Below are 26,081 nucleotides of genomic sequence, written 5' to 3' on the forward strand. Positions count from 1 at the left end.
TTTAGTGTGATTCATTAAATATTTCATCATGAACACTTACCACGCTGCGTTTTGGTCCTCCGATCCTTCTCTCTACTCCTCCTCAGAAGAGGTGGATGAGATCCGTTACACTTGTTCAGGGGCAGAACGACAGATTTTCACCTTGTCAGCTCGGGGGATCCAATCTTGCAACCCTTACAGTTAACTAGTCCAACGCAATAACGACCTGCCTCTCTCTCATTGCACTCCACAAGGAGACTGCCTGTTACGCGAATGCAGTAAGCCAAGATAAGTTGCTAGCTAGCATTAAACTTATCTTATAAAAACAATCAATCATAATCACTAGTTAACTACACATGGTTGATATTACTAGATATTATCTAGCGTGTCCTGCATTGCATATAATCTGACTGAGCATACAAGTATCTAAGTATCTGACTGAGCGGTGGTAGGCAGAAGCAGGCGTGTAAACATACATTCAAACAGCATTTTGTGCGTTTTGCCAGCAGCTCTTCGTTGTGCGTCAAGCATTGCGCTGTTTATGACTTCAAGCCTATCAAGTCCCGAGATGAGGCTGGTGTAACCGAAGTGAAATGGCTAGCTAGTTAGCGCTCGCTAATAGCGTTTCAAACATCACTCGCTCTGAGCCTTCTAGTAGTTGTTCCCCTTGCTCTGCATGGGTAACGCTGCTTCGATGGTGGCTGTTGTCGTTGTGTTGCTGGTTTGAGCCCAGGGAGGAGCGAGGAGAGGGACGGAAGCTATACTGTTACACTGGCAATACTAAAGTGCCTATAAGAACATCTAATAGTCAAAGGTTAATGAAATACAAATGGTATAGAGGGAAATAGTCCTAAAATTCCTATTAATAACTACAACCTAAAACTTCTTACCTGGGAATATTGAAGACTCATGTTAAAAGGAACCACCAGCTTTCATATGTTCTGAGCAAGGAACTGAAACGTTCGCTTTCTTACATAGCACATATTGCACTTTTACTTTCTTCTCCAACACTTTGTTTTTGCATTATTTAAACCAAATTGAACATGTTTCATTATTTACTTGAGGCAAAATTTATTTTATTGATGTATAATATTAAGTTAAAATAAGTGTTCATTCAGTGTTGTTGTAATTGTCATTATTACAAAAAAAAAAAAATGTGTCCGTTTAAATCAGTATAGTTTTTTTGGTCCTCCAATAATCGGCATCGGCTTTGAAAAATCATAAATCGGTCGACCTCTAGTTTGAAGGAATTGTCCGTAGCGTTCCGAGACAGTATTGTGTCATGGCATAGATCTGGGGAAGGGTTCCAAAACATTTCTGCAGCATTGATTGAAGGTACCCAAGAACAAAATTCTTAAAAATGGAAGAAGTTTGGAACCACCAAGACTCTTCCTAGAGCTGGCCGCCCGGTCAAACTGAGCAATCGGGGGAGAAGGACCAAGAACCTGATTGTCACTCTGACAGAGCTCTGGAGTTCCTCTGTGGAGTTGGGAGAACCTTTCAGAAGGACAACCCTCTCTGCAGCTGAACGGAGCAAAGTACAGAGAGATCTTTGATGAAAACCTGCTCCAGAGCGCTAATTCACCTTCCAACAGGACAAGTACCCTAAGCACACAGCCAAGACAATACAGGAGTGGCTTCGGGACAAGTCTCTGAATGTCCTTGAGTGACCCAACCAGAGCCCGGACTTGAACCCGATCGAACATCTCTGGAGAGTCATGAAAATAGACACTCCCCATCCAACTTGACAGAGCTTGAGAGGATCTGCGGAGAGAAATGGGAGAAACTCCCCAAATAGAGCTGTGCCAAGCTTGTAGAGTCATAACCAAGAAGACTCAAGGCTGTCATGGCTGCCAAAGGTGCTTCAACAAAGTACTGACTAAAGCATCTGAATGTTATGTAAATGTGATATTTCAGTTTTGGTTTTTAATACAAAATCTGTTTTTGCTTGTCATTATGGGGTATTGTGTGTAGATTGGTGAGGGGGAAAAAACTATTTAATACATTTTAGAATAAGGCTGTAACGTAACAGAATGTGGAAAAAGTCAAAGGGTCTGAATACTTTCCCGAATGCCCTGTAAGTCAACAGGTTACATACATAGGCCAAAGTAAATGTCATTAGAGAGTGACTACCGAACCAGTATTGAGTGTACACTGTGTGGGGTTAACAGCCAGAAGTCTGTTGGTTTGGCCCTTACAATATCAGGAAGGCATTCCTCATTTCCTTTTAGTTAAACTAGGGCTTGTTTATTGTTCCTGCAGAGATGAGCAGTAAGCTCCCACACAGCAACAGGCCTAGAGGTAGGAGAAGGGAGGAAGGGAGGGAGTCCAGGCCCATAGAGATGGAAGGCAGGCATCCTCCATAATGTTCTCCCATTCTAGTGAAAGCTGCTGCTCCGAATCACACTGCACAATTTGGGACCAAGAGTAGTTTACCATAGCTGTGAATCACAACAGTAGAGCTACAATGCATTCGGAAAGTATCCAGACCCCTTCCCTTTTTCCATATTTTGTTACGTTACAGCCTTAATCTAAATTGAGTAAATTTTTTCCTCATCAATCTACACACTATACCCCATAATGAAAAAGAAAAAAACGTTTTTTGAAGAAAAAGAAATGTAAATATCACATTTACATAAGTATTCAGACCCTTTACTCAGTACTTTGAAGCACCTTTGGCAGCGATTACAGCCTTGAGAGCTTGCCTAACAGAGCTTGAGAGGATCTGCAGAGAAGAATGGGAGAAGCTACCCAAATACAGGTGTGCTAAGCTTGTAGCGTCATACCTAAGAAAACTCAAGGCTGTAATCGTTGCCAAAGGTGCTTCAACAAAGTACTGAGTAAAGGGTCTGAATACTTATGTAAATAAGGTATTTATATTATTTATTTTGAATACATTTGCTATAATAAAAAATGACTGTTTTCACTTTGTCATTATTGGGTATTGTGTGTAGATTGATGAGGGAAAAAAATATTTAATCCATTTCAGAATAAGGCTGTAATGTAATTTTTTTGGGGAAAGTTAAGGGGTCTGAATACTTTATGAATGCACGGTATATGGAACCCTGTCCCTTACTCCATTTGATGCTTTGTGTGTGGAAGGTGGTGGACTGTGTGATATAGCCTAAGCCTTAGAGGTTGGTATTAGGCATTTTAAACATGCCCTTCCTGTTCACAATTCTACAGCTGCACCTTCGAGAGCATCCTGGTTGCATTACCGCCTGGCATAGCAACTGCTCTGAATCCAACCGTTAGGCGCTACAGTGTGTATGGCCCAGCACATCACTAATTTCTATACATTTTTATAGTTTTGGCATGTCGGTTAGGACATCTACTTTGTGCATGACACAAGTAATTTTCCCAACAATTGTTTACAGACAGATTACTTCACTGTATCACAATTCCAGTGGGTCAGAAGTTTACATACACTAAGTTGACTGTGCCTTTAAACAGCGTGGAAAATTCCAGAAAATGATGTCATGGTTTTAGCATCTTCTGATAGGCTAATTGAGTGAGTTGTTGAGTGTATTTTATTTTTACAGGGACAGTGCACATTAATCAATGTTTCAGTAAAAGTGCCGGTTTTAGCCAGCCGGCTAATTTTCGACCGTAGTCCCTGGGCAGGTTATTAAAAACAATTACAATATAGACAATCATTGAGCAGTGAGCACACCCAGAGCAACATAGGACAAGCAACACATAGCATACAGACAGAGCAACAGAACAAAAAGCAGCAGGACAAAATTCATAAAAGCAACAAAATGTTTCCACACCTCACAAGCTACAGACAACAGACAACATGGAAAGCGGCAATACACAGCTAGGGATTATGTTCACAAATCTGATTGACCTTTAGCCATGTCTTCATGCATTGACATCATTTGAGTCAATTGGAGGTGTACCTGTGGATGTATTTCAAGGCCTTCCTTCAAACTCAGTGCCTGTTTTCTTGACACCATAGGAAAATCAAAAGAAATCAGCCAAGGCCGCAGAAAATATTTGTACAGTAAAATGAGTCCTATATCGACATAACCTGAAAGGCCGCTCAGCAAGGAAGAAGCCACTGCTCCAAAACCGCCATAAAAAATGCAGACTACGGTTTGCAACTGCACATGGGGACAAAGATCTTACTTTTTGGAGAAATGTCCTCTGGTCTGATGAAACAAAAATGGAACTATTTGGCCATAATGATCATCGAGGAAGGAAGAAGGAGGAAAAAGGGGAATGCTTGCAAGCCGAAGAACACCATCCCAACCGTGAAGCACGGGGGTGGCAGCATCATGTTGTGGAGGTGCTTTGCTGCAGGAGGAACTGGTGCACTTCACAAAATAGATGGCAACGTGAGGAAGGAAAATTATGTGGATATATTGAAGCAACATCTCAAGACATCAGTCAGGAAGTTAAAGCTTGGTTGCAAATGGGTCTTCCAAATGGACAATGACCCCAAGCATCCTTCCGAAGTTGTTGCAAAATGGCTTAACAAAGTCAAGGTATTGGAGTGGCCATCACAAAGCCCTGACCTCAATCCAATAGAACATTTGTGGGCAGAACTGAAAAAGTGTGTGCGAGCAGGAGGCCTAAAAACCTGACTCAGTTACACCAGCTCTGTCAGGAGGAATGGGCCAAAACGTTTGACCCAAGTTAAACAATTTAAAGGCAATGCTACCAAATACTAATTGAGTGTATGTAAACTTCTGACCCACTGGGATGTGATGAAAGAAATAAAAGCTGAAATAAATTATTCTCTCTACTATTATTCTGACATGTCACATTCTTAAAATAAAGTGGTGATCCTAACTGACCTAAGACAGGGAATTTTTACTCGGATTAAATGTCAAGAATTGTGAAAAACTGAGTTTAAATGTATTTGGCAAATTTGAAAAATGGTCAAAGACTCCGGTCCCCGAATTCATAGACTGTTCTCTCTGCTACCGTATGGCAAGCGGTACCGGAGCACCAGGTCTAGGTCCATAAGTCTCCTTAATAACAGCTTCTATCCCCAAACCATAAGACTGCTGAACAATTAGTAAAATGGCCACCCAGAATATTTACATTGACATACCCCCCCAACTTTGTTTTTACACTGCTGCTGCTGCTGTTTGTTATCTATGCGTAGTCACTTTACCCCCACCTACATGTACAAATTACCTCTATTAACCTGTACCCCCGCACATTGACTCGGTACCATAACCCCTTGTATATAGCCTCGTTATTGTTATTTAATTGTATTACTTTTGATAAAAAATTGTACTTTAGTTTATTTAGTAAATATTTTCTTAACTCTATTTCTTTAACTGCATTGTTGGTTAAGGGCTTGTAAGTAAGCATTTCACAGTAAGGTCTACGCCTATTGTATTCGGGGTGCATGTGACAATAACATTTGATTTGATCAGAACAGATAGTTGAAATCTGATCACTTAGTAATCTAATTTGGTGGATGGTTTTATTTGATATGTTTAGTGTGGACACTCAAGGCAGCTCCCCGCACCTCTCTGATTCAGAGGGGTTGGGTTAAATGCGGAAGACACATTTCAGTTGAATACATTCAGTTGTACAACTGTATTCCCCTGTATTCCCCTTTCCTTGAGAGTGGTGTCACGGACAGGTCGGGGATTTTAATAATCAACCTTTCATGGACTGGCCCAATGCTTGAACCACAAGCATTGGGCCAGCCTGCCCTAAACATGGGTAACGCACCAGGAATAGTGACCTAGCTAGAGAAAGCGGTCTGTGGATAGTCAGCACACAGACAGATATGGAAACAGATCTGTCTGAAAAAGTGTGACTCTGCAAAGTGCCCCAATACATCAGGATGACTAGAGTCCTTTGTGACGAATCTCCTGACTGAAGCACTAATCCACTCTTTTGTAGCACCATTATTAGTGGTCTTCCTGTCTTGCAAAAGGGGGATAGAAATGCCACAAGTTAACAATTGCTGAACATTGCAGAGGACCTACCATAGGACTGAGTGGAATGTTTCCCATTCTCTCTCTCTCTGACTATCTATCTGTCTTTGTGAATTATGGATTAAGTCGTCAAAGCACAGTTGTCGGCACTTACACGCCTTATCTCAGCTCACTGGTCACCATAGCAGCACCCACTCGTAGCACGCGCTCCAGCAGGTATATCTCACTGGTCACCCCCAAAGCCAATTCCTCCTTTGGTCGTCTTTCCTTCCAGTTCTCTGCTGCCCATGACTGGAACGAATTGCAAAAATCTCTGAAGCTGGAGACTCACATCTCCCTCACTAGCTTTAAGCACCAGCTGTCAGAGCATTTTACAGATCACTGCACCTGTACTTAGCCTATCTGTAAACAGCCCATCAGACTTTTTGTTTTATTTTGTTTCACTGTATTATTGACTGTATGTTTTGTTTATTCCATGTGTAACTCTGTGTTGTTGTATGTGTCGAATTGCTACACTTTATCTTGGTCAGGTCGCAGTTGCAAGTGAGAACTTGTTCTCAACTAGCCTACCTGGTTAAATAAAGGTGATTATTTTTTATTTTTTTAACATGCACAAATGCGATTATTGTGGCTAGTCAGGTTAATATGATAGTTCAGTTAAAACGTTTACATTTTTGCAAGAAGAACGATTTCCCTAATAAGCCTATTTTCATGGACACATCTGAAATCAGGCTACGATGGGACGTTCTACCACAGTGACCATGTTAAATTTTGTTACTTGGCCTTCTGCCATAATCTGTTCTAGTGTATATGTGAACGTCCTCAATGTGTTGACAGTTGACAGTTCACTGAGGCTCTCCTATGTGCCACTATCTAGGTTTCAAGATTAGATTTCTGATGTTTGATGAATAAACATCTTTAGTAGATGCAGGCTTTGTCTTTGTTTACATACACTGAGTATACCACACATGAAGAACACCTTCCTAATATTGAGATGCACCCCCCCTCCTTTTGCCCTCAGAACAGCTTCAATTTGTCAAAGTATGGACTTTAGAAGGTGTCGAAAGCGTTCCACAGGGATGCTGGCTCATGTTGACTCCAATGCTTCCCACAGTTGTGTCAAATTGGCTGGATGTCCTTTGGGTGGTGGACCGTTCTTGATACACACAGAAACTTTTGAGCGTGAAAACCCCAGCAGCGTTACAGTTCTTCACACAAACCGGTGCACCTGGTACCTACTACCATACTCCGTTCAAAGGCACTTAAATATTTTGTCTTGCCCATTCACCCTCTGAATAATACATATACACAGTCCATGTCTCAATTGTCTCAAAGTTTAAAAATCCTTCTTTTACCTGTCTCCTCCCCTTCATCTCGGGGGCTCCCGAGTGGCTCAGTGGTCTAGGTGCTTGAGGTGTCACTACAGACACTAGATTAATCTGATTAATCGACATGGCTGATTAATTAGGGCCGATTTCAAGTTTTGATAACAATCAGTAATTGGCATTTTTGGATGCCGATTATGGCCGATTACATTGCACTCCACGAGGAGACTGCATGGCAGGCTTACCACCTGTTACGTGAGTGCAGCAAGGAGCCAAGGTAAGTTGTTAGCTAGCATTAAACTTATCTTATAAAAACAATCAATCTTAACATAATCACTAGTTAACTACACATGGTTGATGATATTACTAGTTTATCTAGCTTGTCCTGCATTGAAAATAATCAATGCGGTGCCTGTTAATTTATCATCTTATCAGTCTACTTCACCAAACGGGTGAAGATTTAACTAAACGCATTTGCGTGAAAAAAATCACTGTCGTTGCACCAGTGTACCTAACCATAAACATCAATGCCTTTCTTAAAATCAATACTCAAGTATATATTTTTTAAATTGCATATTGCATTAAAATAAATTCATGTTAGCAGGCAATATTAACTAGGGAAATCGTGTCACTTCTCTTGCGTTCTGTGCAAGCAGAGTCAGGGTACATGCAGCAGTTTGGGCCGCCTGGCTCGTTCCGAACTGTGTGAAGACCATTTCTTCCTAACAAAGACCGTAATTAATTTGCCAGAATTTTACATAATTATGACATAACATTGAAAGTTTTGCAATGTAACAGCAATATTTAGACTTAGGGATGCCACCCGTTCGATAAAATACGGAACGGTTCCGTATTTCACTGAAAGAATAAACATTTTGTTTTCGAAATTATAGTTTCCGCATTTGACCATATTAATGACCTACGGCTCGTATTTCTGTGTGTTTTATTATATTATAATTATGTCTATGATTTGATATAGCAGTCTGACTGAGCGGTGGTAGGCAGCAGCAGGCTCGTAAGCATTCATTCAAACAGCACTTTCCTGCGTTTGCCAGCAGGTCTTCATAATGCTTGAAGCACTGCTCTGTTTATGACTTCAAGCCTCTCAACTCCCAAGATTTGCCTGGCAATACTATGGTGCCTATAGGAACATCCAATACTCAAAGGTATATGAAATACAAATGGTATAGAGAGAAATAGTCCTATAATTCCTATAATAACTACAACCTAAAACTTCTTAACTGGGAATATTGAAGACTCATGTTTAAAGGAACCACCAGCTTTCATATGTTCTCATGTTCTGAGTAAGGAACTTAAACGTTAGCTTTTTTACATGGCACATATTGCACTTTTACTTTCTCCTCCAACACTTTGTTTTTGCATTATTTAAACCAAATTGAACACATTTCATTATTTATTTGAGGCTAAATAGATTATTTATGTATTATATTAAGTTAAAATAAAAGTGTTCATTCAGTATTGTTGTAATTGTCATCATTACAAATATATATCTAAAAATCGTCCGATTAATCGGTATCGGCTTTTTTTTGGCCCTCCAATAATCGGTATCGGTGTTGAAAAATCATAATCGGTCCACCTCTAACAGACACCCTGGTTCAAATCTAGGCTGTATCACAACCGGCCGTGATTGGGAGTCCCAGCGTGATCTGGGTTTGGCCGTTGTAGGCCGTCATTGTAAATACGAATTTGTTCTTAACTGACTTGCCTAGTTAAATGAAGGTTACAATTTTTAAAAAATCTATACTGATTGCAGTGGATTTAACAAGTGCCATCAATAATGGATCATACACTCTTCGGATGTCCCCATTGGAGAACCCTTGAAGAACCCTTTTTGGTTTCAGCTAGAACCCTTTTGGGTTCCATGTAGAACCCTTTCTACAGAGGGTTTTACATAGAACCCAAAAGGATTCTACCTCGAACCCAAAAGGATTCTACCTGGATTCAAAAAGAGTTCTCCTCTGGGGACAGCTGAAGAAACCCTTTGGAACTCTTTTTTTCTATGAGTGTAGCTTTCACCTGGAAAGAGCAGGTGTCATGGAAAGAACAGGTGTTCTTAATGTTTTGTATACTCAGTGTATAGGCCTAAACACATTACTGAACTTGAATAGAGTTCTAGAACTAGAGCTCTGGAGTCCTAACTGGAATAGAGCTTTAGAGAAAGTGTTTTTTAATACGGTACAGATCTATTTAGGCCCGCTACATTATTTTCAGATCCACTGTGAACAGGTTTAGCTCTGGGCAGGTGAATGAAATGTCCCTAATGTAATCACAGCAGGAGATATTTTCTAATGGCCTGTCTTGTAACATGTCATAAGCTGTTTTGCCAGACTGGGAGGTGGAGACTAGGGTTTTGTCCCAATTGTCACCCTATTCCCTATTTAGTGCACTTCTATTGACCAGGGCCCACATGGTATAGGGTGCCATTTGGGACACAGTAGATTACAGCTGTCACTTTCATTTCAAGAGCCCATGTGCTTCTCAAGTTGTTTATGGTGCTGGGTGTGAGTTGGATGGGGGTGGTACGATTGTCTCCAAACAGGATGTGGTTAGCACTGACCTTCCTGTGCATTACTCTGGGTGGGGTCTAGCTTGTGAGTGATGGACCTTTTATTAGTAACCAAGAGTCATGAATGTGTGTTTGAAGGCGAGTGTGCGCTCCCCTTGGCATCACCAATCCTTTGTCTCTGGTATTGGTGTTCTGGCCCTGTCCATTTTGTTCGTCTAGACAGATTTAAGCAAATCCCAGTTTATGCCTACCCAATATGATTTCAGATAGACAATGCAGTCCCATTGTGCACTGGGAAAAAATATTGAATGAAAAGGATGATTTATTATGTCTGTTGTGAAGGACCCGAGGAAGAGTAGGCCTAGCTGTAGCTTCAGTAACAGCTAATGGGGATCCTAATAAAAAAACGAGATACTCATCCACCCCCATCAATCAGTCAAAAGAGGGCCAGTGCACACACCAGAGGGCTTGGATCAAAGCTTCTTGGTAGACCTCTCCATGCTAATGAAAAACAATTGTTTTTTCCTCCACAGCTCCAGGAGCCAGTGGAGATCTTAGTGGAGCTTACAAACTCCAAACTAGTTAACTAAGGGCCCACATTCTGGGTCCTTGTAGCCTGTGTCCTGTGTGCGAAAAGACACCCTTAATTGGCAGGGCCTCCGTTCCCTGTCTCCATGGTGAATAATGAGCTGGTACTATAAGTAGAGTGCCAAATTCAGCACCATGTATTCAGCTATTAGGAAGTGAAGAGTGAAGGAAAGCAATTTCTGTGTTGACAATAATCATGGTTGCTAATAGTTTGGGCTCTAATTTGGGCTGCATTGCACTGTGTATCAGGTGAGAAAAAGGCCAACCAGAAAATGGCCAACCAGAACAGTAGGCTAACATTCCTGTTAGTTACCCAGTAATAGATGTTTGTATAGCATAACAAAAATGCAACTCACCAAGGCCTTTTTACCTAGCTAAATTAGGTCTAATTCAAGTTACCAGCATATGTGCCTCTTGACTCAAGATTCTAAAGAGTCAGCAAATATCCAAGCAATAGAAATATTGTGAAAAGTGAGTGTGAAGGCCCAAGTTCAGCCACGTAGCATCAATTAGATGTGGAATGTGGAGAATCTGACAGATTGTTTTCCTGCATAGCAAGAGAGCAGACCTTGTCCATTCTGTTTAAATATTAGAGCATTCTTTCCCCGGCCGGCCCTCTAGAGATGACCTGCCGGCTTGGGAACGCTGTGGGAAAACTCCCAGCGGACTGTCAGGAGAGGAGGGTATGAAATGCGGGTTGCGTTATCGTCAGCCTGTAAATTTTCTGTTGACTCGCGTACTCACTCTCTGCCTGTCCTGCTCTTGAAATGGTTGTGTTTTTGCAGGGGGAGAGTGAGAGGATTCCAAGAATCGGATCATGTTCAAGGCAGTGCTGAAGAAGAACAGAGACGGAGGGAAGGGGAGCAAGAAGGAGCCAGGTATGTGGAGTATGGCTGCAAGGTCACTTTGACCATTGTGCAACAACATGTTACCCTCAGACTGCCTTACTTCACACACACACCTGCCGCAACCTGTCTCCATTATTTATATGTTTTTATGGTCATCTATTAATTGTTTAGTCCTACTTTTTTAGACAGAATGACAATGGATGTGATTGGAAGTTGGCTGGCGATATACAAAGGGTTTATCATAATAGGCTTACTGTACAATTAGATTTAAAAAACAGATACAAACAGCGGGGACTGTGAAGCAACGCAAGCATAGGCACATACACACACAACATATGCACTATACACACACGTACATTTGTGTTGTAGATATGTGGTTCTAGAGTAGGGGCTTGAGGGCACGCACTTAACGTGTTGTGAAATCTGTTGTGAATGTATTGTAATGTTTTTAAAGTTGTATACCTGCCTTACCTTAATTCTGCTGGATCCCACACAGTAAAAATAAAAGTGTTAATTTAACTCCTATAGAGTTGAATTCAACACTGTTTCAGATAACATTTGGTCTCAGTCTACATTGTGTTAAAGTTACTCTACAGGTAGTGTCACATTTTCAGAGTTAATTTGACTCCAAATGGTGTTCAAATTCCTCTGAATTGAGTTGAATTTACACTGCAATGACTGCATAATTTTACACTCCGATTGTCACGTTCGCCATAACAAGGAGACCAAGGCGCAGCGTGATATGAATACATTCTTCTTTATTTAAACGAAGAACACTAAACAAACGTGCCGCTATAACACGAGTGCTGACATGCAACTACACATAGACAATAACCCACAAAACCAAAATGGAAAATGGCAACCTAAATAGGATCCCCAATCAGAGACAACTATAAACAGCTGTCTCTGATTGGGAACCAATTCAGGCCACCATAGACCTACATTTACCTAGACAATGCCGTAACCCCATAGAATTACAAAAACACACATACCACCCTCGTCACACCCTGACCTAACCAAAATAATTTTAAAAACCTAAGATAATTAAGGTCAGGGCGTGATACTGATTTAATCCTGACACTAGAGCTCATTGACTCCTCATAGTGTTGAAAATACTCATACTGGGTTAAAATAAGTCAACATTGTAATTTTTACACCCCCTTTTAAACTGTGCAGGAAGAGTAGCTGCTAATGGGGATTCCTAATGCATACAAACACAGATACGTAGTAATGATCTGAAGTTCTGAGATAGAAATATGCACACAGAGTTGAGTAGAAAGCACACAAATATGGCTCATGCCTTTCGTCGCTCTTCACAAACATTTCATCATCTGAGCCAACATTTGTAGCGAGCAAGCAGTTTGAACATATATGGTCATAAACTGGTGTCACTGTCACTGACCATTTTTCTTAAGTGAGTCATTTTCTTGGTGCTCTCGGGGTATACACAAACACACATGTATAAGCACCATGGCTCCAAGTTTTCAGTATTTATAAAAAAGTCTTTATTGGCTATAAATAACCCATACCACAGTCTCTGTTTCAACATGGAAAATGTTGTTAAACTGATGTGGAACTAGAGAACAGGGTAGGGTAATTAACCTTTTTTAGAATAGATAGGCCTACCTCCTATCCCACAGGAATGCCTTATTATTGCAGTCAGAATGACCCTGGAGAACTCTGAACTGGTATACTCTTTGACACTACTATTATTGTCAGTGTGGCATCCCCATGAGGATGCTGGTGTTGTTCTGGCTCTCCCATGTAATCTGTTAGATTTTCCATTACGACTGGGAATGAGTTTGACTGTAAGTCACTCAGCAGTGCTAATAAATTTCTGACTCACGTCTAGCGACATAGATCACAATCTATCTTTTCATAAACAGACAGAGATGATGTAGGACTAACACGAGGCGATGTTGTCTGGTCTAGACTCGCCTACTATAGGAAGGGACAGTTGTAAGTAACATAATAAGTACTGTATAGCAGTACAGCAGTTAAGTATCTTGAGTCAATTTGCTCATCTTTAGATCAGGCTGCGACTTGCCTCTGTTTTATATAACAGTCGACATACTGTTAACAAAAGTGATCAGAGTCTGGCTTGCCTAGACACTGGCTACCTATCTTCAGCACCAGGTTACCCCTCTCCCACCCCTTCTCTTTAGATTGCGTCTCAAATGGAACACTATTACCTATATAGTGGACTACTTTTGAACAGGGCCCAAAGTGCAGTGTATAGGGAATAGGGTGCCATTTGGGATGCAATCGCTGTCCTCCACTGTGAGCACCCCAGATGACAGTCTAAACCACAGTTCATGTCTGTATGAGGAATGTAACAGCAGGCCCTTGCTCTGAACACACTTTTGTTGACTTGGGATCTTAAACTGCACGGCAATGAATCACAGAGCAGTACGGAAGTTTCCCCCTCGTGTTACTATGATTCTATCCATGTTACGTTTACTATCTTGAACAGCAATGTAGTAAGCCTAGGCGTTGTTTTAAACGGAGCCCTTCACTGTGCGTCAGCCCAGTCAGGCACCACCAGAGGCGAACACACACAGGACTGCTTGCGGTAGATGAGCAGTAGGGTGTGAATGGCGGGAAAAGGCTTCACCCTTTCCCAGCTCTTTACAAAGTTGGATGCTATCCAATAAAGAAAAGCAGGTCTCTCTCCATTTCCCATGCTGGGACAATAAGTCAGCCACTCTTCTCCATTATTCAGGGAAGGACAGATGAGCAGCCTCAGCCTTGCTTTAGGCAGTCATTAGTGGTCATTCGGTCACTCTGCTGTCTTTAGAGATGGAGCAGCTAGATGGTCATTTAGGCCTATTTACATCCTCATTTGCCTATCATAGGAATTCCAAATCAAATTGACTCAATCTGTAAACCAAGAATTGGCTCAGTTGGCCCTTTTATGATTTAGCCTAACCTAGCCAAATGTTTTAGAGTCAGTTAGGCTAAGCCATTCATTGGAATGAAAGTGGAGTGGCAACAAAAAGGCTTTGGTTTTAAACCTTCTTTTATGACTTTGTAAATAAATGTTCAAGTGGCATAACAAACTGTGTCACTGGCAAGGAGCCCAATGGTTAAGGGTGTTGGGTCAGTGACGGAAAGGTCACTGGTTTGTATCCCCGAGCTGACTAGGTGAAAAATACAGTTGAAGTCAGAAGTTTGCATACACTTAAGTTAGAGTCATTAAAACTCATTTTTCAACCACTCCACACATTTCTTGTTAACAAACTATAGTTTTGGCAAGTCGGTTAGGACATCTACTTTGTGCATGGCAAGTAATTTTTCCAACAATTGTTTAGACATATTACTTCACTTATAATTCACTGTATCACAATTCCAGTAGGTCAGAAGTTTACAGTGGGGCAAAAAAGTATTTAGTCAGCCACCAATTGTGCAAGTTCTCCCACTTAAAAAGATGAGAGAGGCTTGTAATTGTCATCATATGTACACTTCAACTATGGCAAACAAAATGAGAGAAAAAAAAATCCTGAAAATCACATTGTAGGATTTTTTATGAATTTATTTGCAAATTATGGTGGAAAATAAGTATTTGGTCAATAACAAATGTTTATCTCAATACTTTGTTATATACCCTTTGTTGGCAATGACAGAGGTCAAACGTTTTCTGTAAGTCTTCACAAGGTTCACACACTGTTGCTGGTATTTTGGCCCATTCCTCCATGCAGATCTCCTCTAGAGCAGTGATGTTTTGTGGCTATTGCTGGGCAACACGGACTTTCAACTCCCTCCAAAGATTTTCTATGGGGTTGAGATCTGGAGACTGGCTAGGCCACTCCAGGACCTTGAAATGCTTCTTAAGAAGCCACTCCTTCGTTGCCCGGGCGGTGTGTTTGGGATCATTGTCATGCTGAAAGACCCAGCCACATTTCATCTTCAATGCCCTTGCTGATGGAAGGATGTTTTCACTCAATCTCACGATACACGGCCCCATTCATTCTTTCCTTTACACGGATCAGTCGTCCTGGTCCCTTTGCAGAAAAACAGCCCCAAAGCATGATGTTTCCACCCCCATGCTTCACAGTAGGTATGGTGTTCTTTGGATGCAACTCAACATTCTTTGTCCTCCAAACACGACAAGTTGAGTTTTTACCAAAAAGTTATATTTTGGTTTCATCTGATCATATGACATATTGCACATTAAATATTCAATGGACCTGTTAGGTGCGAATAAAGAGTTCATTACTCTCCCAAATGGTATTGGACAAAGAAATAAGGCTTAAATCTACCGTCTGGTCCGATACAGTGCAGACAAATGTTCCCCCTCCACTCAATATTTTTGTTAAACAGAAAACCCAGACATATGGCAGCAGACCCACAAGGTCTGCCATGAGAGGTGACTGTATAGTTCCCCTAAGGAAAAGCACCTTTAGTAAATCTGCATTCTCTGTGAGAGCTTCCCATGTCTGGAATACACTTCCATCAGACACACATAACTGCACCACATATCACACTTTCACAAAATGCTTGAAGACATGGCTAAAGGTCAATCAGATTTGTGAACATGGTCCCTAGCTGTGTGTTGCCACTCTCCATGTTGTCTGTTGTCTGTAGCTTGTGAGGTGTGGAAACACTTTGTTGCTTTTATGAATTTTGTCTTGCTGCTTTTTGTTTTATGCTGCTCTGTCTGTATGCTACGTCTTGCTTGTCCTATGTTGCTCTGTCTGTATGCCATGTCTTGCTTGTCCTATGTTGCTATGTCTTGCTTGTTCTATGTTGCTATTGTCTATATTGTAATTGTTTTTAATAACCTGCCCAGGGACTGCGGTTGAAAATTAGCCGGTTGGCTAAAACCGGCACTTTTACTGAAATGTTGATTAATGTGCACTGTCCCTGTAAAAAATAAAATAAACTCAAACTCTCATGGCATATTCAGGTCGGATTTATGCACAAAGATTAGGTTTTTATAACGGAATTGGATATGACTGAAAGTATTGCTTGCTGCCGTGTTTGGAACTGTTTTGCGCATCCTCCCTTTGGCTATGACCTCGGACAATGAGAATGGCAACAACTGATTTGCTTAAGGGGTCGTTGCCTAAACAAGGGCAAAATAGTTTGACACAGTTTATTTAATTCCTTTCTCCTTTGACTCATCAAATCTATTTGTATCTGTTGTGGATGGATCAAGACAACTACCATTGGAACAGCATTAACCAGTTTGCTCTTATGTACAGTATACATGGGCTCCCGAGTGGTGCAGCGGTCTAATGCACTGCATCGCAGTGCTAGATGCATCACTACAGACCCTGGTTCGATCCCGGGCTGTATCACAACCGGCGGTGATCTGGAGTCCCATAGGGCGGCGCACAATTGGCCCAGCATCGTCCGGGATAGGGGAGGGTTTGGCCGGGGTAGGCCGTCATTGTAAATAAGAATTTGTTCTTAGCTGACTTGCCTAGTTAAATAAAGGTTAAATAAAATAAATACAAATAAATAAAACACTGAGAGACCAGCAAACAATCAAAGCACCCCCCTTCCCTGTAAAGAGCATGACAGTGATAAATGCTTTACAAAAGAACATCAAAAGTCCATGGATATGTGTCATGGAAATGAGTGTAATGAAAAGCCTTGATAATTGTAGTATTGCATGATAGCTGGGCATATGTTCCTCATAATGCGGTGGCTTGGAGGCAACTTAAAAGGAGTCAGGGAAAAACTTGGCCCCTGTGCCAGACACCGGACCGCAGTCATTAGGCTGCCTCTAGGAGCCCCATATTGCCAGGGCCCACAAACACACCATTTGCTAATTCAGCCCTTCGTCCTCCTCTTTTCTCCTACTCTACCTCCTCCAAATCTGCTGTGTGGAATTGGCCTTTTTAATCCCTTCTAAATACAAATTCTATGGTCCGGCATTCCGGAAGTGGGATACCGCTTAGCTTTGGCCTCTGGGCTTTGATGTGAACACTTTATTTAAAAGGTCACATTGCCAGCAAGCCTCACTGACGTTAATGGATTTGAGGCTCAAAGCACCGGGAGCTCAGTGGATTATATAGTTGTTAAATTAAACTCGTCTGGATTAATTGGTATTCTCTTTGAGGATATACGCTGGTTTTCTCCTGTTAAAACCTCTTAAAAGCTAGGAGGTGCAGTCGCAGGGTGCACAGCAGCAACCATAAGGAGACAAGATGGGTTTTTAGAGGAGAACGGCTTGAAGAAGCACTTAGGACATTGGTATGGCCAGCATGGGAGATACAGTGTTTCCAAGTTCTAACTCTGATACGTTGTAGATGTTATACATTTTATGAGTTGGAGATGGAGTGAAGCTGAAATGGGAGCCCCATCTCGTCCCTGTGACAGACTGGAACCACATGAAGAGAGTCTAATGTTTCAGTCTTTCAGTCTTTGGGGAGATCTACAGCTACGTACAGTGCATTCGGAAAGTATTCAGAACCCTTGACTTTCTCCACATTTTGTTACGTTACAGCCTTATTCTAAAATGGATATAAAAAAATCCTCAAACAATCTACACATTATATCCCATAATTACAAAGCAAAAACAGGTTATCTGAAATCTTTGCAAATGTATTGAAATACAGAAATACCTTATTTACGTAAGTATTTAGACCCTTTACTATGAGACTCGAAATTGAGCTCAGGTGCATCCTGTTTCTATTGATCACCTTTGACATGATTTGAAAAGGCACATATCTGTCTAAATAAGGTACCACAGTTTACAGTGCATGTCAGAGCAAAAAACAAGCCACGAGGTCGGAGGAATTGTCCGTAGAGCTCCGAGAAAGGATTGTGTCAAGGCACAGATCTGGGGAAGGGTACCAATACATGTCTGCAGCATTGAAGGTCCCCAAGAACACAGTGGCCTCCATCATTCTTAATGGAAGACGTTTGGAACCAGGCCGCCCGGCCAAACTGAGCAATCGTGTGAGAATAGCCTTGGTCAGGGAGGTGACCAAGATCCAATGGTCACTCTGACAGAGCTGCAGAGTTCCTTCTGGAAGGTTCTCCCATCCCCACAGAGGACAACCATCTCTGCAGCACTCCACCAATCAGGCCTTTATGGTAGCGGCCAGACGGAAGACATGACAGCCTAATTGGAGTTTGCCAAAAGGCACCTAAAGGGCTCTCACTATCCCTAAGTGAAGCATGGTGGTGGCAGCATCATGCTGTAGGGATGTTTTACAGCGACAGGGACTGGGAGACTAGTCAGGATTGAGGGAAAGGAGCAAAGGTTTTTGAGATCCTGGATGAAAACCTGATTCAGAGCCCTTAGGACTTTAGACTGGGGTGAACGTTCACCTTCCAAGAGGACAACAGCCCTAAGCACACAGCCAAGAATGCAGGAGTGGCTTCGGGACAAGTCTCGGAATGTCCTTGAGTGACCCAGCCAGAACTTGGACTTGAACCCGATCGAACATCTCTGGAGAAACCTGAAAATAGCTGTGCAGCGACGCTCCCCATTCAACCTGACAGAGCTTGAGAGGATCTGCAGAGAAGAATGGAAGAAACCCCCGAAAAACGGGTGTGCCAAGCTTGTAGCGTCGTACCCAAGAACACTTAAGGCTGGAATCGCTTCCAAAAGGTGCTTCAACAAAGTAAAGGGTAAATGTGATATTTAATTTAATACATTTGCAAAAATAAAAAATAAACAGTTATTGCTTTGTCATTATGGGGTATTGTGTGTAGATTGATGAGAAGAAAAAAACAGTTTAATCAATTTTAGAATAAGGCTGTAACATAACAAAATGTGGAAAAAGTCAAGGGGTCTGAATTCTTTCCGAATGCATTGAACCCACCTCCCCTCTGCATTTTCCTCCTCACAGAATTTCACCTTCTCTAGCGTCTCATTTCCCAACGTAGAGAACACTTAAGCCGGGTGTACTCTACGTGATTTTGGCCCAGATTTAGCTGTTTTTGAGATCAGAGACAAAATTCCCATGTTGTTGTCTATTCGGGGCACGCGGCCATCACCGATGCTCGTTTAATGTGAGCGGGTCAGAGACGCAATCTGAGGGCTACCGAGCTTGTCTTTGAGCAGTACCAGATGTCCCGATATTTTCAAACATGTTTGATTTCATCGTAACAAAATCTGCAATGTATTGTATTGTGAGATATGTAACGCCAAGATTTGAGAATGGTGATCATCAATAGCCAATGAGAGCTTTCCAGAGAAGAAGCCAGCGTGATGAAGACGTTGTATCACATCACCCAGAATGTGTACTCTCGAGCAGGAGCGATGACTACTGCTATTACGCGTTTGTACTTGCCAAAGTGTCAAATCGTTAGAGCTCTGTGTGGAGCTGTGTGGCAAGCTTAAATGTCCAACTTAAATGTCCAACTGAAAACGTTTGAGGCTTGTTCTAGCTACCTAATCACATCACATCATTGATTCCGCTAGCATCCTCACGACCAAGTGAAGAATCACCCTTGTCTGTGCCACATCATTTAGCCTGCGACTGTCGTTTAATGTCAGAGGCTCAGCGATGTTAGGATTTTAAAAGTTGTGTAGTGTCAACTAGAGGTCGACAGATTATAATTTTTCAACGCCGATACCGATACCAATTATTGGACCAAAAAAAGCAGATACCGATTATTGGAGGACCAAAAAAAGCCGATACCGATTAATCGGCCGATTTTTAAAAATGTATAAAAAAATTACAACAATACCGAAAGAACACTTATTTTGACATAATATAATAAATCAATAAAATCGGAAATCAGTATTTTTGGACAGCCTCAAATAAATAAATAATTGGTTTAAATAATGCAAAAACAAAGTGTTGGAGAAGAAAGTAAAAGTGCAATATGTGCCATGTAAGAAAGCTAACGTTTAAGTTCCTTGCTCAGAACATATGAAAGCTGGTGGTTCCTTTTAACATGAGTCTTCAATATTCCCAGGTAAGTTTTAGGTTGTAGTTATTATAGGAATTATAGGACTATTTCTCTCTATACCATTTGTATTTCATTAACCTTTGACTATTGGATGTTCTTATAGGCACCTTAGTATTGCCAGTGTAACAGTATAGCTTCCATCCCTCTCCTCTCCGCTACCTGGGCTCGAACCAGGAACACATCGACAACAGCCACCCTCGAAGCAGCGTTACCCATGCAGAGCAAGGGGAACAACCACTCCAAGTCTCAGAGCGAGTGACGTTTGAAATGCTATTAGCACGCACCCCGCTAACTAGCTAGCCATTTCACATCGGTTACACCAACCTAATCTCGGGAGTTGATAGGCTTGAAGTCATAAGCAGCGCAACGCTTGAAGCATTGCGAAGAGCTGCTGGCAAAACGCACGAAAGTGCTGTTTGAATGAATGCTTACGAGCTTGCTGGTGCCTACCATCGTTTAGTCAGACTGCTCTATCAAATCGTAGACTTAGTTATAACATAATAACAGAAATATGAGCCGTAGGTCATTAATATGGTCGAATCCGGAAACTATCATCTCGAAAACAAGACGTTTATTCTATCAGTGAAATATGGAACCGTTCCATATATTATCTAACGGGTGCCATCCATAAGTCTAAATATTCCTGTTACATTGCACAAACTTCAATGTTATGTCATAATTACGTAAAATTCTGGCAAATTAGGCGGCCCAAACTGTTGCATACCCTGACTCTGCGTGCAATGAATGCAAGAGAAGTGACACAATTTCACCTGGTTAATTTTGCCTGCTAACCTGGATTTCTTTTAGCTAAATATGCAGGTTTAAAAATATATACTTCTGTGTATTGATTTTAAGAAAGGCATTGATGCTAATGGTTAGGTACACATTGGACAAAGGACAGTCCTTTTTGGCGAATACGCACCACATCGATTGTATGCAACGCAGGACACGCTAGATAAACTAGTAATATCATCAACCATGTGTAGTTAACTAGTGATTATGGTTGATTGATTGTTTTTAAAAGTTTAATGCTAGCTAGCAACTTAACTTGGCTTACTGCATTCGCGTAACAGGCAGGCTCCTCATGGAGTGCAATGAGAGGCAGGTGGTTAGAGCGTTGGATTAGTTTACTGTAAGGGTGCAAGATTGAATCCCCGAGCTGACGAGGTAAAAATCTGTCGTTCTGCCCCTGAACAAGGCAGTTAACCCACCGTTCCTAGGCCGTCATTGAAAATAAGAAATGTGTTCTTAACTGAGTTGCCTAGTTAAATAAAGATTAAATAAAGGTGTAAAAAAAAAATACTGATTTCCGAAATCGGCCCTATTTAATCGGCCATTCCAATTAATCGGTCGACCTCAAGTGTCATCCCGGCATTACTTTCTAGAGCAGACCTGGGCAATTATTTTCCATGGAGGGCCACATTAAGAATATATTTTTGCAATTTTTGGCAATCATTTTACAGGATTATATGTGTATGACTTTGTTGACAGCTATATCTACTGTAAATTACGTCCAGATATGCTAATTATTTTACTTTTTTAACATGCACAGACCACATCCATGTTCTCCTTTTGGTAGGCATTTTCATTATTAAACATGTAATGAACTACACGGAGGGAAAAGTACACTGTGCATTCAGCACCACGGATAGAACTTTTGTTAACGGGTATGCACAAAAACACAATAAACAGAGAGCGAGCTCAACATTACATTTAAACTACTCAATCATTGTGAGGAGTGAAGTCTCTGATGGGCATTGACTAGAGCAGTGAAGTCAGGTATAGTTTCTGACACAGGATTGCTGAAAGGTGAGAGTCAGTAAGAGATGATCTGTGCCTTGACTTGTTATATTTCATCACTAAAAATGTCTGTTCACATACATAGGTTGACCCAAACAGTACAAACACCTTCTGAGCATGACTCCTAATCTTTGGAAAGTTTTATTCATCGAGAGATGCATAGAACCTCGTCAGTGACATTGTTTTGAATAAAAAAAGTTGTCCAATCACTGCATCAGACTGAAGATCGATAAGCTCAAGTTGCAGGTCAGTGGGAGCGTTATCCACATTGAAGGTGAAGGAGAGGAAACCAACAGCATGTCATTTTCACTTTGAAATCCTCAATATGACGAGAAAGCACACCGTTCAAAGCACGCAGCAGCGATGTATACTTATTCCACTGGTCATCTGATAGGGAACAGACTAGTAGTGTCGGAAGGTGGGTGAGATTGTTGGCTTCTACTTGGCGGGTCAGGAGGAGTAATTTTCCCTTGAAGGCTTTGACAAGGCTATAGATATGATGTGCAAAAAGGCCCTTCCCTTGTAGTTTGGAATTCAGTTCATTCATGATGGCCATGACGTCCGCGGTGAAGGCAAAAATCTGCCAATAATTCTTTATCTTGCAGTTGAGGGAAATCCACATATATATACCTTTCATTTGCAAAATCGCAGCAATCTCCGACTTCAGTTCCCACACCCTTTTAAGCACGTTCCCCAAACTCAGCCTTCTAAAATTTGTGTGGTAGGGGAGATCTGCATGACCCGACTTTGTCTCTTCCAACAATGAGACAAACTGCCTGTGGTTTAAAGATTTAGCACTTTAGTGACTGTATCCACAACATGGCTCATTTTCAGAACACATTTACAGATCACCTCCTGATGACTAATGCAATGCAGCAAAATCATTTTTTGATCTGGGTTCAGCTCAGCTTCTTGATCTTGTATCCTTTTCTAAAGGCCAACGTTTTTTTCCTGTCAAGTTTGGGCACCCATCAGTGGTCACACTGGATAACTTTTCAAAACTCAGTCCCAGCTTTGCAACACACTTATTAACCTCCCCCAATAAATATTTTAATGTGGTTGTGCTCTTCATTGACTGCACTGAAGCAAGCTCCTCTGTAATTTCAAAGTCTGGGGTTATACCTCCTAAGAATATAAACAACTGCACCGTGTCACGTGCATCACTGGTCTCATCCAGGGCCAAGGAGAAATAGGTGAAATCCTTTACCTTGTTTTTCAACTGTTGTTCCATATTGTCTGCGATGTCCTCAACATGCCGTGTCACCGTTCGAAAACACTTTCTTGTCGGGGAAAAGTATCACTGCAGTCAATTAAACATTCTTTAATGATTTCGCACTCATCTAATGGCTTGCTATGTTTAGCAATTTTGTGGGACAGTACATAGCTAACTCTCGCAATTCAGTCTTTTGCTGAATGCCGTTTTGTGAAAAGTCCTTGCTGCTTTTGCAACTGAGAAAGCAACTTTTTCGATGCACTTGCCCCCTGTTCAGAAGACATATTCCTATATTTCTCTGCATGCTTCGTCTGGAAGTGTCGGTACAAGTTGTAGTCTTTCAAGACGGCGATGCTCTCTTTGCACACTAAGGACACAGCTTTCCCTGATACCTCAATGAAGAAATATTTCGATGTCCACTCTTGCTGGTGTCACAGCTGTTGAAGGAACTGGACCAAGGTGCAGCGTTGTGAGCGTACATTTTCTCCTTTATTCGAAATGACGCCGACAAAACAATAAACAATACAAAACGTGAAGCTTAAGGCTATGTGCCATCGAACAAAGTTAACTTCCCACAAACACAGGTGGGGAAAAAGGGTCAGAGACAATGATAGACAGCTGTCCCTGATTGAGAACCATACCCGGCCAACACATAGAAATAGAAAATCCTAGAAACACAAAACATAGAATGCCCACCCCAACTCACGCCCTGACCAAACCAAAATAGAGACATAAAAAGGATCTCTAAGGTCAGGGCGTGACAGCTGGAACACCCTACATTCATTGTCTACTTTCCTTTTCTTTGAAATCTTTGAAAAAATGTTGCCCAATATCTAGCTAGCTACTATTTGTAACTGTGATGTGTGTGTCAGCCTGTCAGTCACTGTCTGCCTTCAAAATAAATGTCCCACAAGCTGTGGGAGTTAAATCATTACACAAAGGCGAGTATTAATTGGGCTTTTAATTTGAATAACAAATTCTAGCAAATTCTTTATGTGATCTGAGCATGATTCCGCGGGCCGTATTGAATCAGGTCGCGTGCCGCATACGGTCCCCGTGCCAGCCTTTGCCCAGGCCCGTTCTAGAGTAAAGTTTTACTGTTACCTACCTTCCCTCTGCACTGTACTCCCACATCCCACCAGTTTCATCTCTTTCAATGCAGTGATCAGAGCCCAGAGAGGCAGGCTGGCTGTGAAGGCTCAGGCTGTGGGGGCTGGATTCATCCCTCCTGCGGCTCCCAGCTCTAGCTATAGTTCTATATGCTGAGATGGAGACAGCCAGCTGCCAGACAGAGCTGACTGTTGTGGTCCAGTGTTAATCACACTAGCATGTCTTTGCCTTGTACTCTCTGGGGCAGCAAGGCTAAACTGCCTCAGCTGCTCCTCTCCACTGACTCCCCCGCCCGCTACCAGTTGGCACTGGCAGGAGCCCTCTGAGCTTGGCCACATGGAGACAGGCCACCTGGTCAGAGGAAAGTTGGAGTCAGTACAGAGTGGGCCCAAGCTAAGCCCATTGCCCTGCGTTAACCACTAGTCTGAAAAGCAGAGGCCGTATCCACAGCAAACAGGGAACTTTTTTTTCAGTCTTGTATTTTTTGTTCAACAATGTAGGCTACAGATGGTGAACCGAGCCCGTTTGCTGACTCATCTTTGTCAGCAGCTGTGGGTAATTCTACTTCATATAGAGACAACTTCCTATACAGGGTAGCTATCTGACATTTGTTGTATTTAACTTTATGATATCAAGTCATTTGTATTTTGAAGTAAATGTGTAAGTTGTTATTTGATGATGATGTAATCCTGTTTGATAGGCTATGTCATGGCTTAGCCATGTACAGTTGTGGAAGGAGGTCAGTTGTTACAGTAGGCCAACTCACCTTTGGAGTACTGAAAGAGAGTCGTCTTTCTCCTGCTGATATTGTAAATTGCATGGACTATCTACACTATGGCTAAGTTGATGATAACACCCTGCACATATACAAATCCCCAAGTAATTGGGATGCACTTCATTGATGTCCCTGTGATCTCATCAGATCCGGCGTTGCATCCAACCAGAGACAGAGCAACTTGGCCACCAACCTTTCCTTCAAAGAGCTCCCACAGCAGGGGGTGGTTTTGCTCTCCAGACCAAAATCCAATGGATACGAACCACTTTTAATTGAGAGGCTTACGAAAACTAAAGCAAAAGGTAAACAGAGTCCCCTTTATTAACACCGCTTCTCAGAATGTAAATGTTGTTAATCGCGCTCTCTTCTTTAATAAGAGCAATGTTTAATTAGGACGTTGAGCTCCAAAAGGCAGTTTGTCTCCGGTCATTTAGCTCATAGGAAATTAAAGATTAAAAGAATATTGTGATTCTGCCGAACACTAATGACTGCACTTTTGTGTGTGTGCGTGTGACGTGCGTGGGTGCGTGTGTGTGTGTGACCATTAGAGGGGATGGTGGTGGTGGTAAGATGTAGGCCTCCACACTGTTGTCTCAGTTGTGAGGGCGGCTGGTACAGGCTGTCTCGACAGGGCTTCTGTGTGTTTGGGAAATGGGAGGGTGATTTGTTGGTGGAGACTTAGATGACAGAGGAAAACACATGTCTGTCACCCTGGGCTGTTGTCATTGCCAAGTGCTGCTGTCCAATTCTGTCTCGGCCATAGTTCTGAACATTCAAAATATCAGTGATTAAATATAAATGATTCAAATAAAAGAGAGAGAGATTATGTTTGCGTGAGGATTTCACTTGAACAGACAATGCAGAGATTCCTGCTGCAGTGATTTCCATATTTCTCTCCCCACTTTGGACTGTCTGCGGGGATTTAACATGAGGGATTTTCACTTGCTATGGAGGACCTTTCCCAATAATCAGCAACAACAGATGTTTTGGGAGTTGTTTACGGGCAGACACGTTTTACAGATTACAGAGATTTGTCAAAACAAACGCTTAACAATAGCAAATTATTTGCTGAAAGGTGAATGACGTTTGTTTGTGTTTTTAGCATACCAGGGCCATTCTTTTAGCGATTGAAA

At 41.8% G+C, this 26,081-nt stretch overlaps 1 protein-coding gene across 4 annotated transcripts in view; it reads left to right on the forward strand.

The window, feature by feature from the left end:
• tanc1b (tetratricopeptide repeat, ankyrin repeat and coiled-coil containing 1b) overlaps positions 1-26,081 on the forward strand; it is a 174,789-nt gene that overhangs the window by 22,151 nt on the left and 126,557 nt on the right. For all 4 annotated transcript variants that reach the window (XM_031805720.1, XM_020461661.2, XM_031805723.1 and 1 more), the window contains exon 2: positions 11,111-11,203. In XM_031805720.1, coding sequence (XP_031661580.1) covers positions 11,143-11,203 — 61 coding nt within the window. In that variant the 5' untranslated portion in view covers positions 11,111-11,142. The remainder of the gene's footprint in view (positions 1-11,110; positions 11,204-26,081) is intronic.

Source organism: Oncorhynchus kisutch, linkage group LG26, assembly GCF_002021735.2.
Source record: "Oncorhynchus kisutch isolate 150728-3 linkage group LG26, Okis_V2, whole genome shotgun sequence".
Taxonomy (NCBI): Eukaryota; Metazoa; Chordata; class Actinopteri; order Salmoniformes; family Salmonidae; genus Oncorhynchus; species Oncorhynchus kisutch.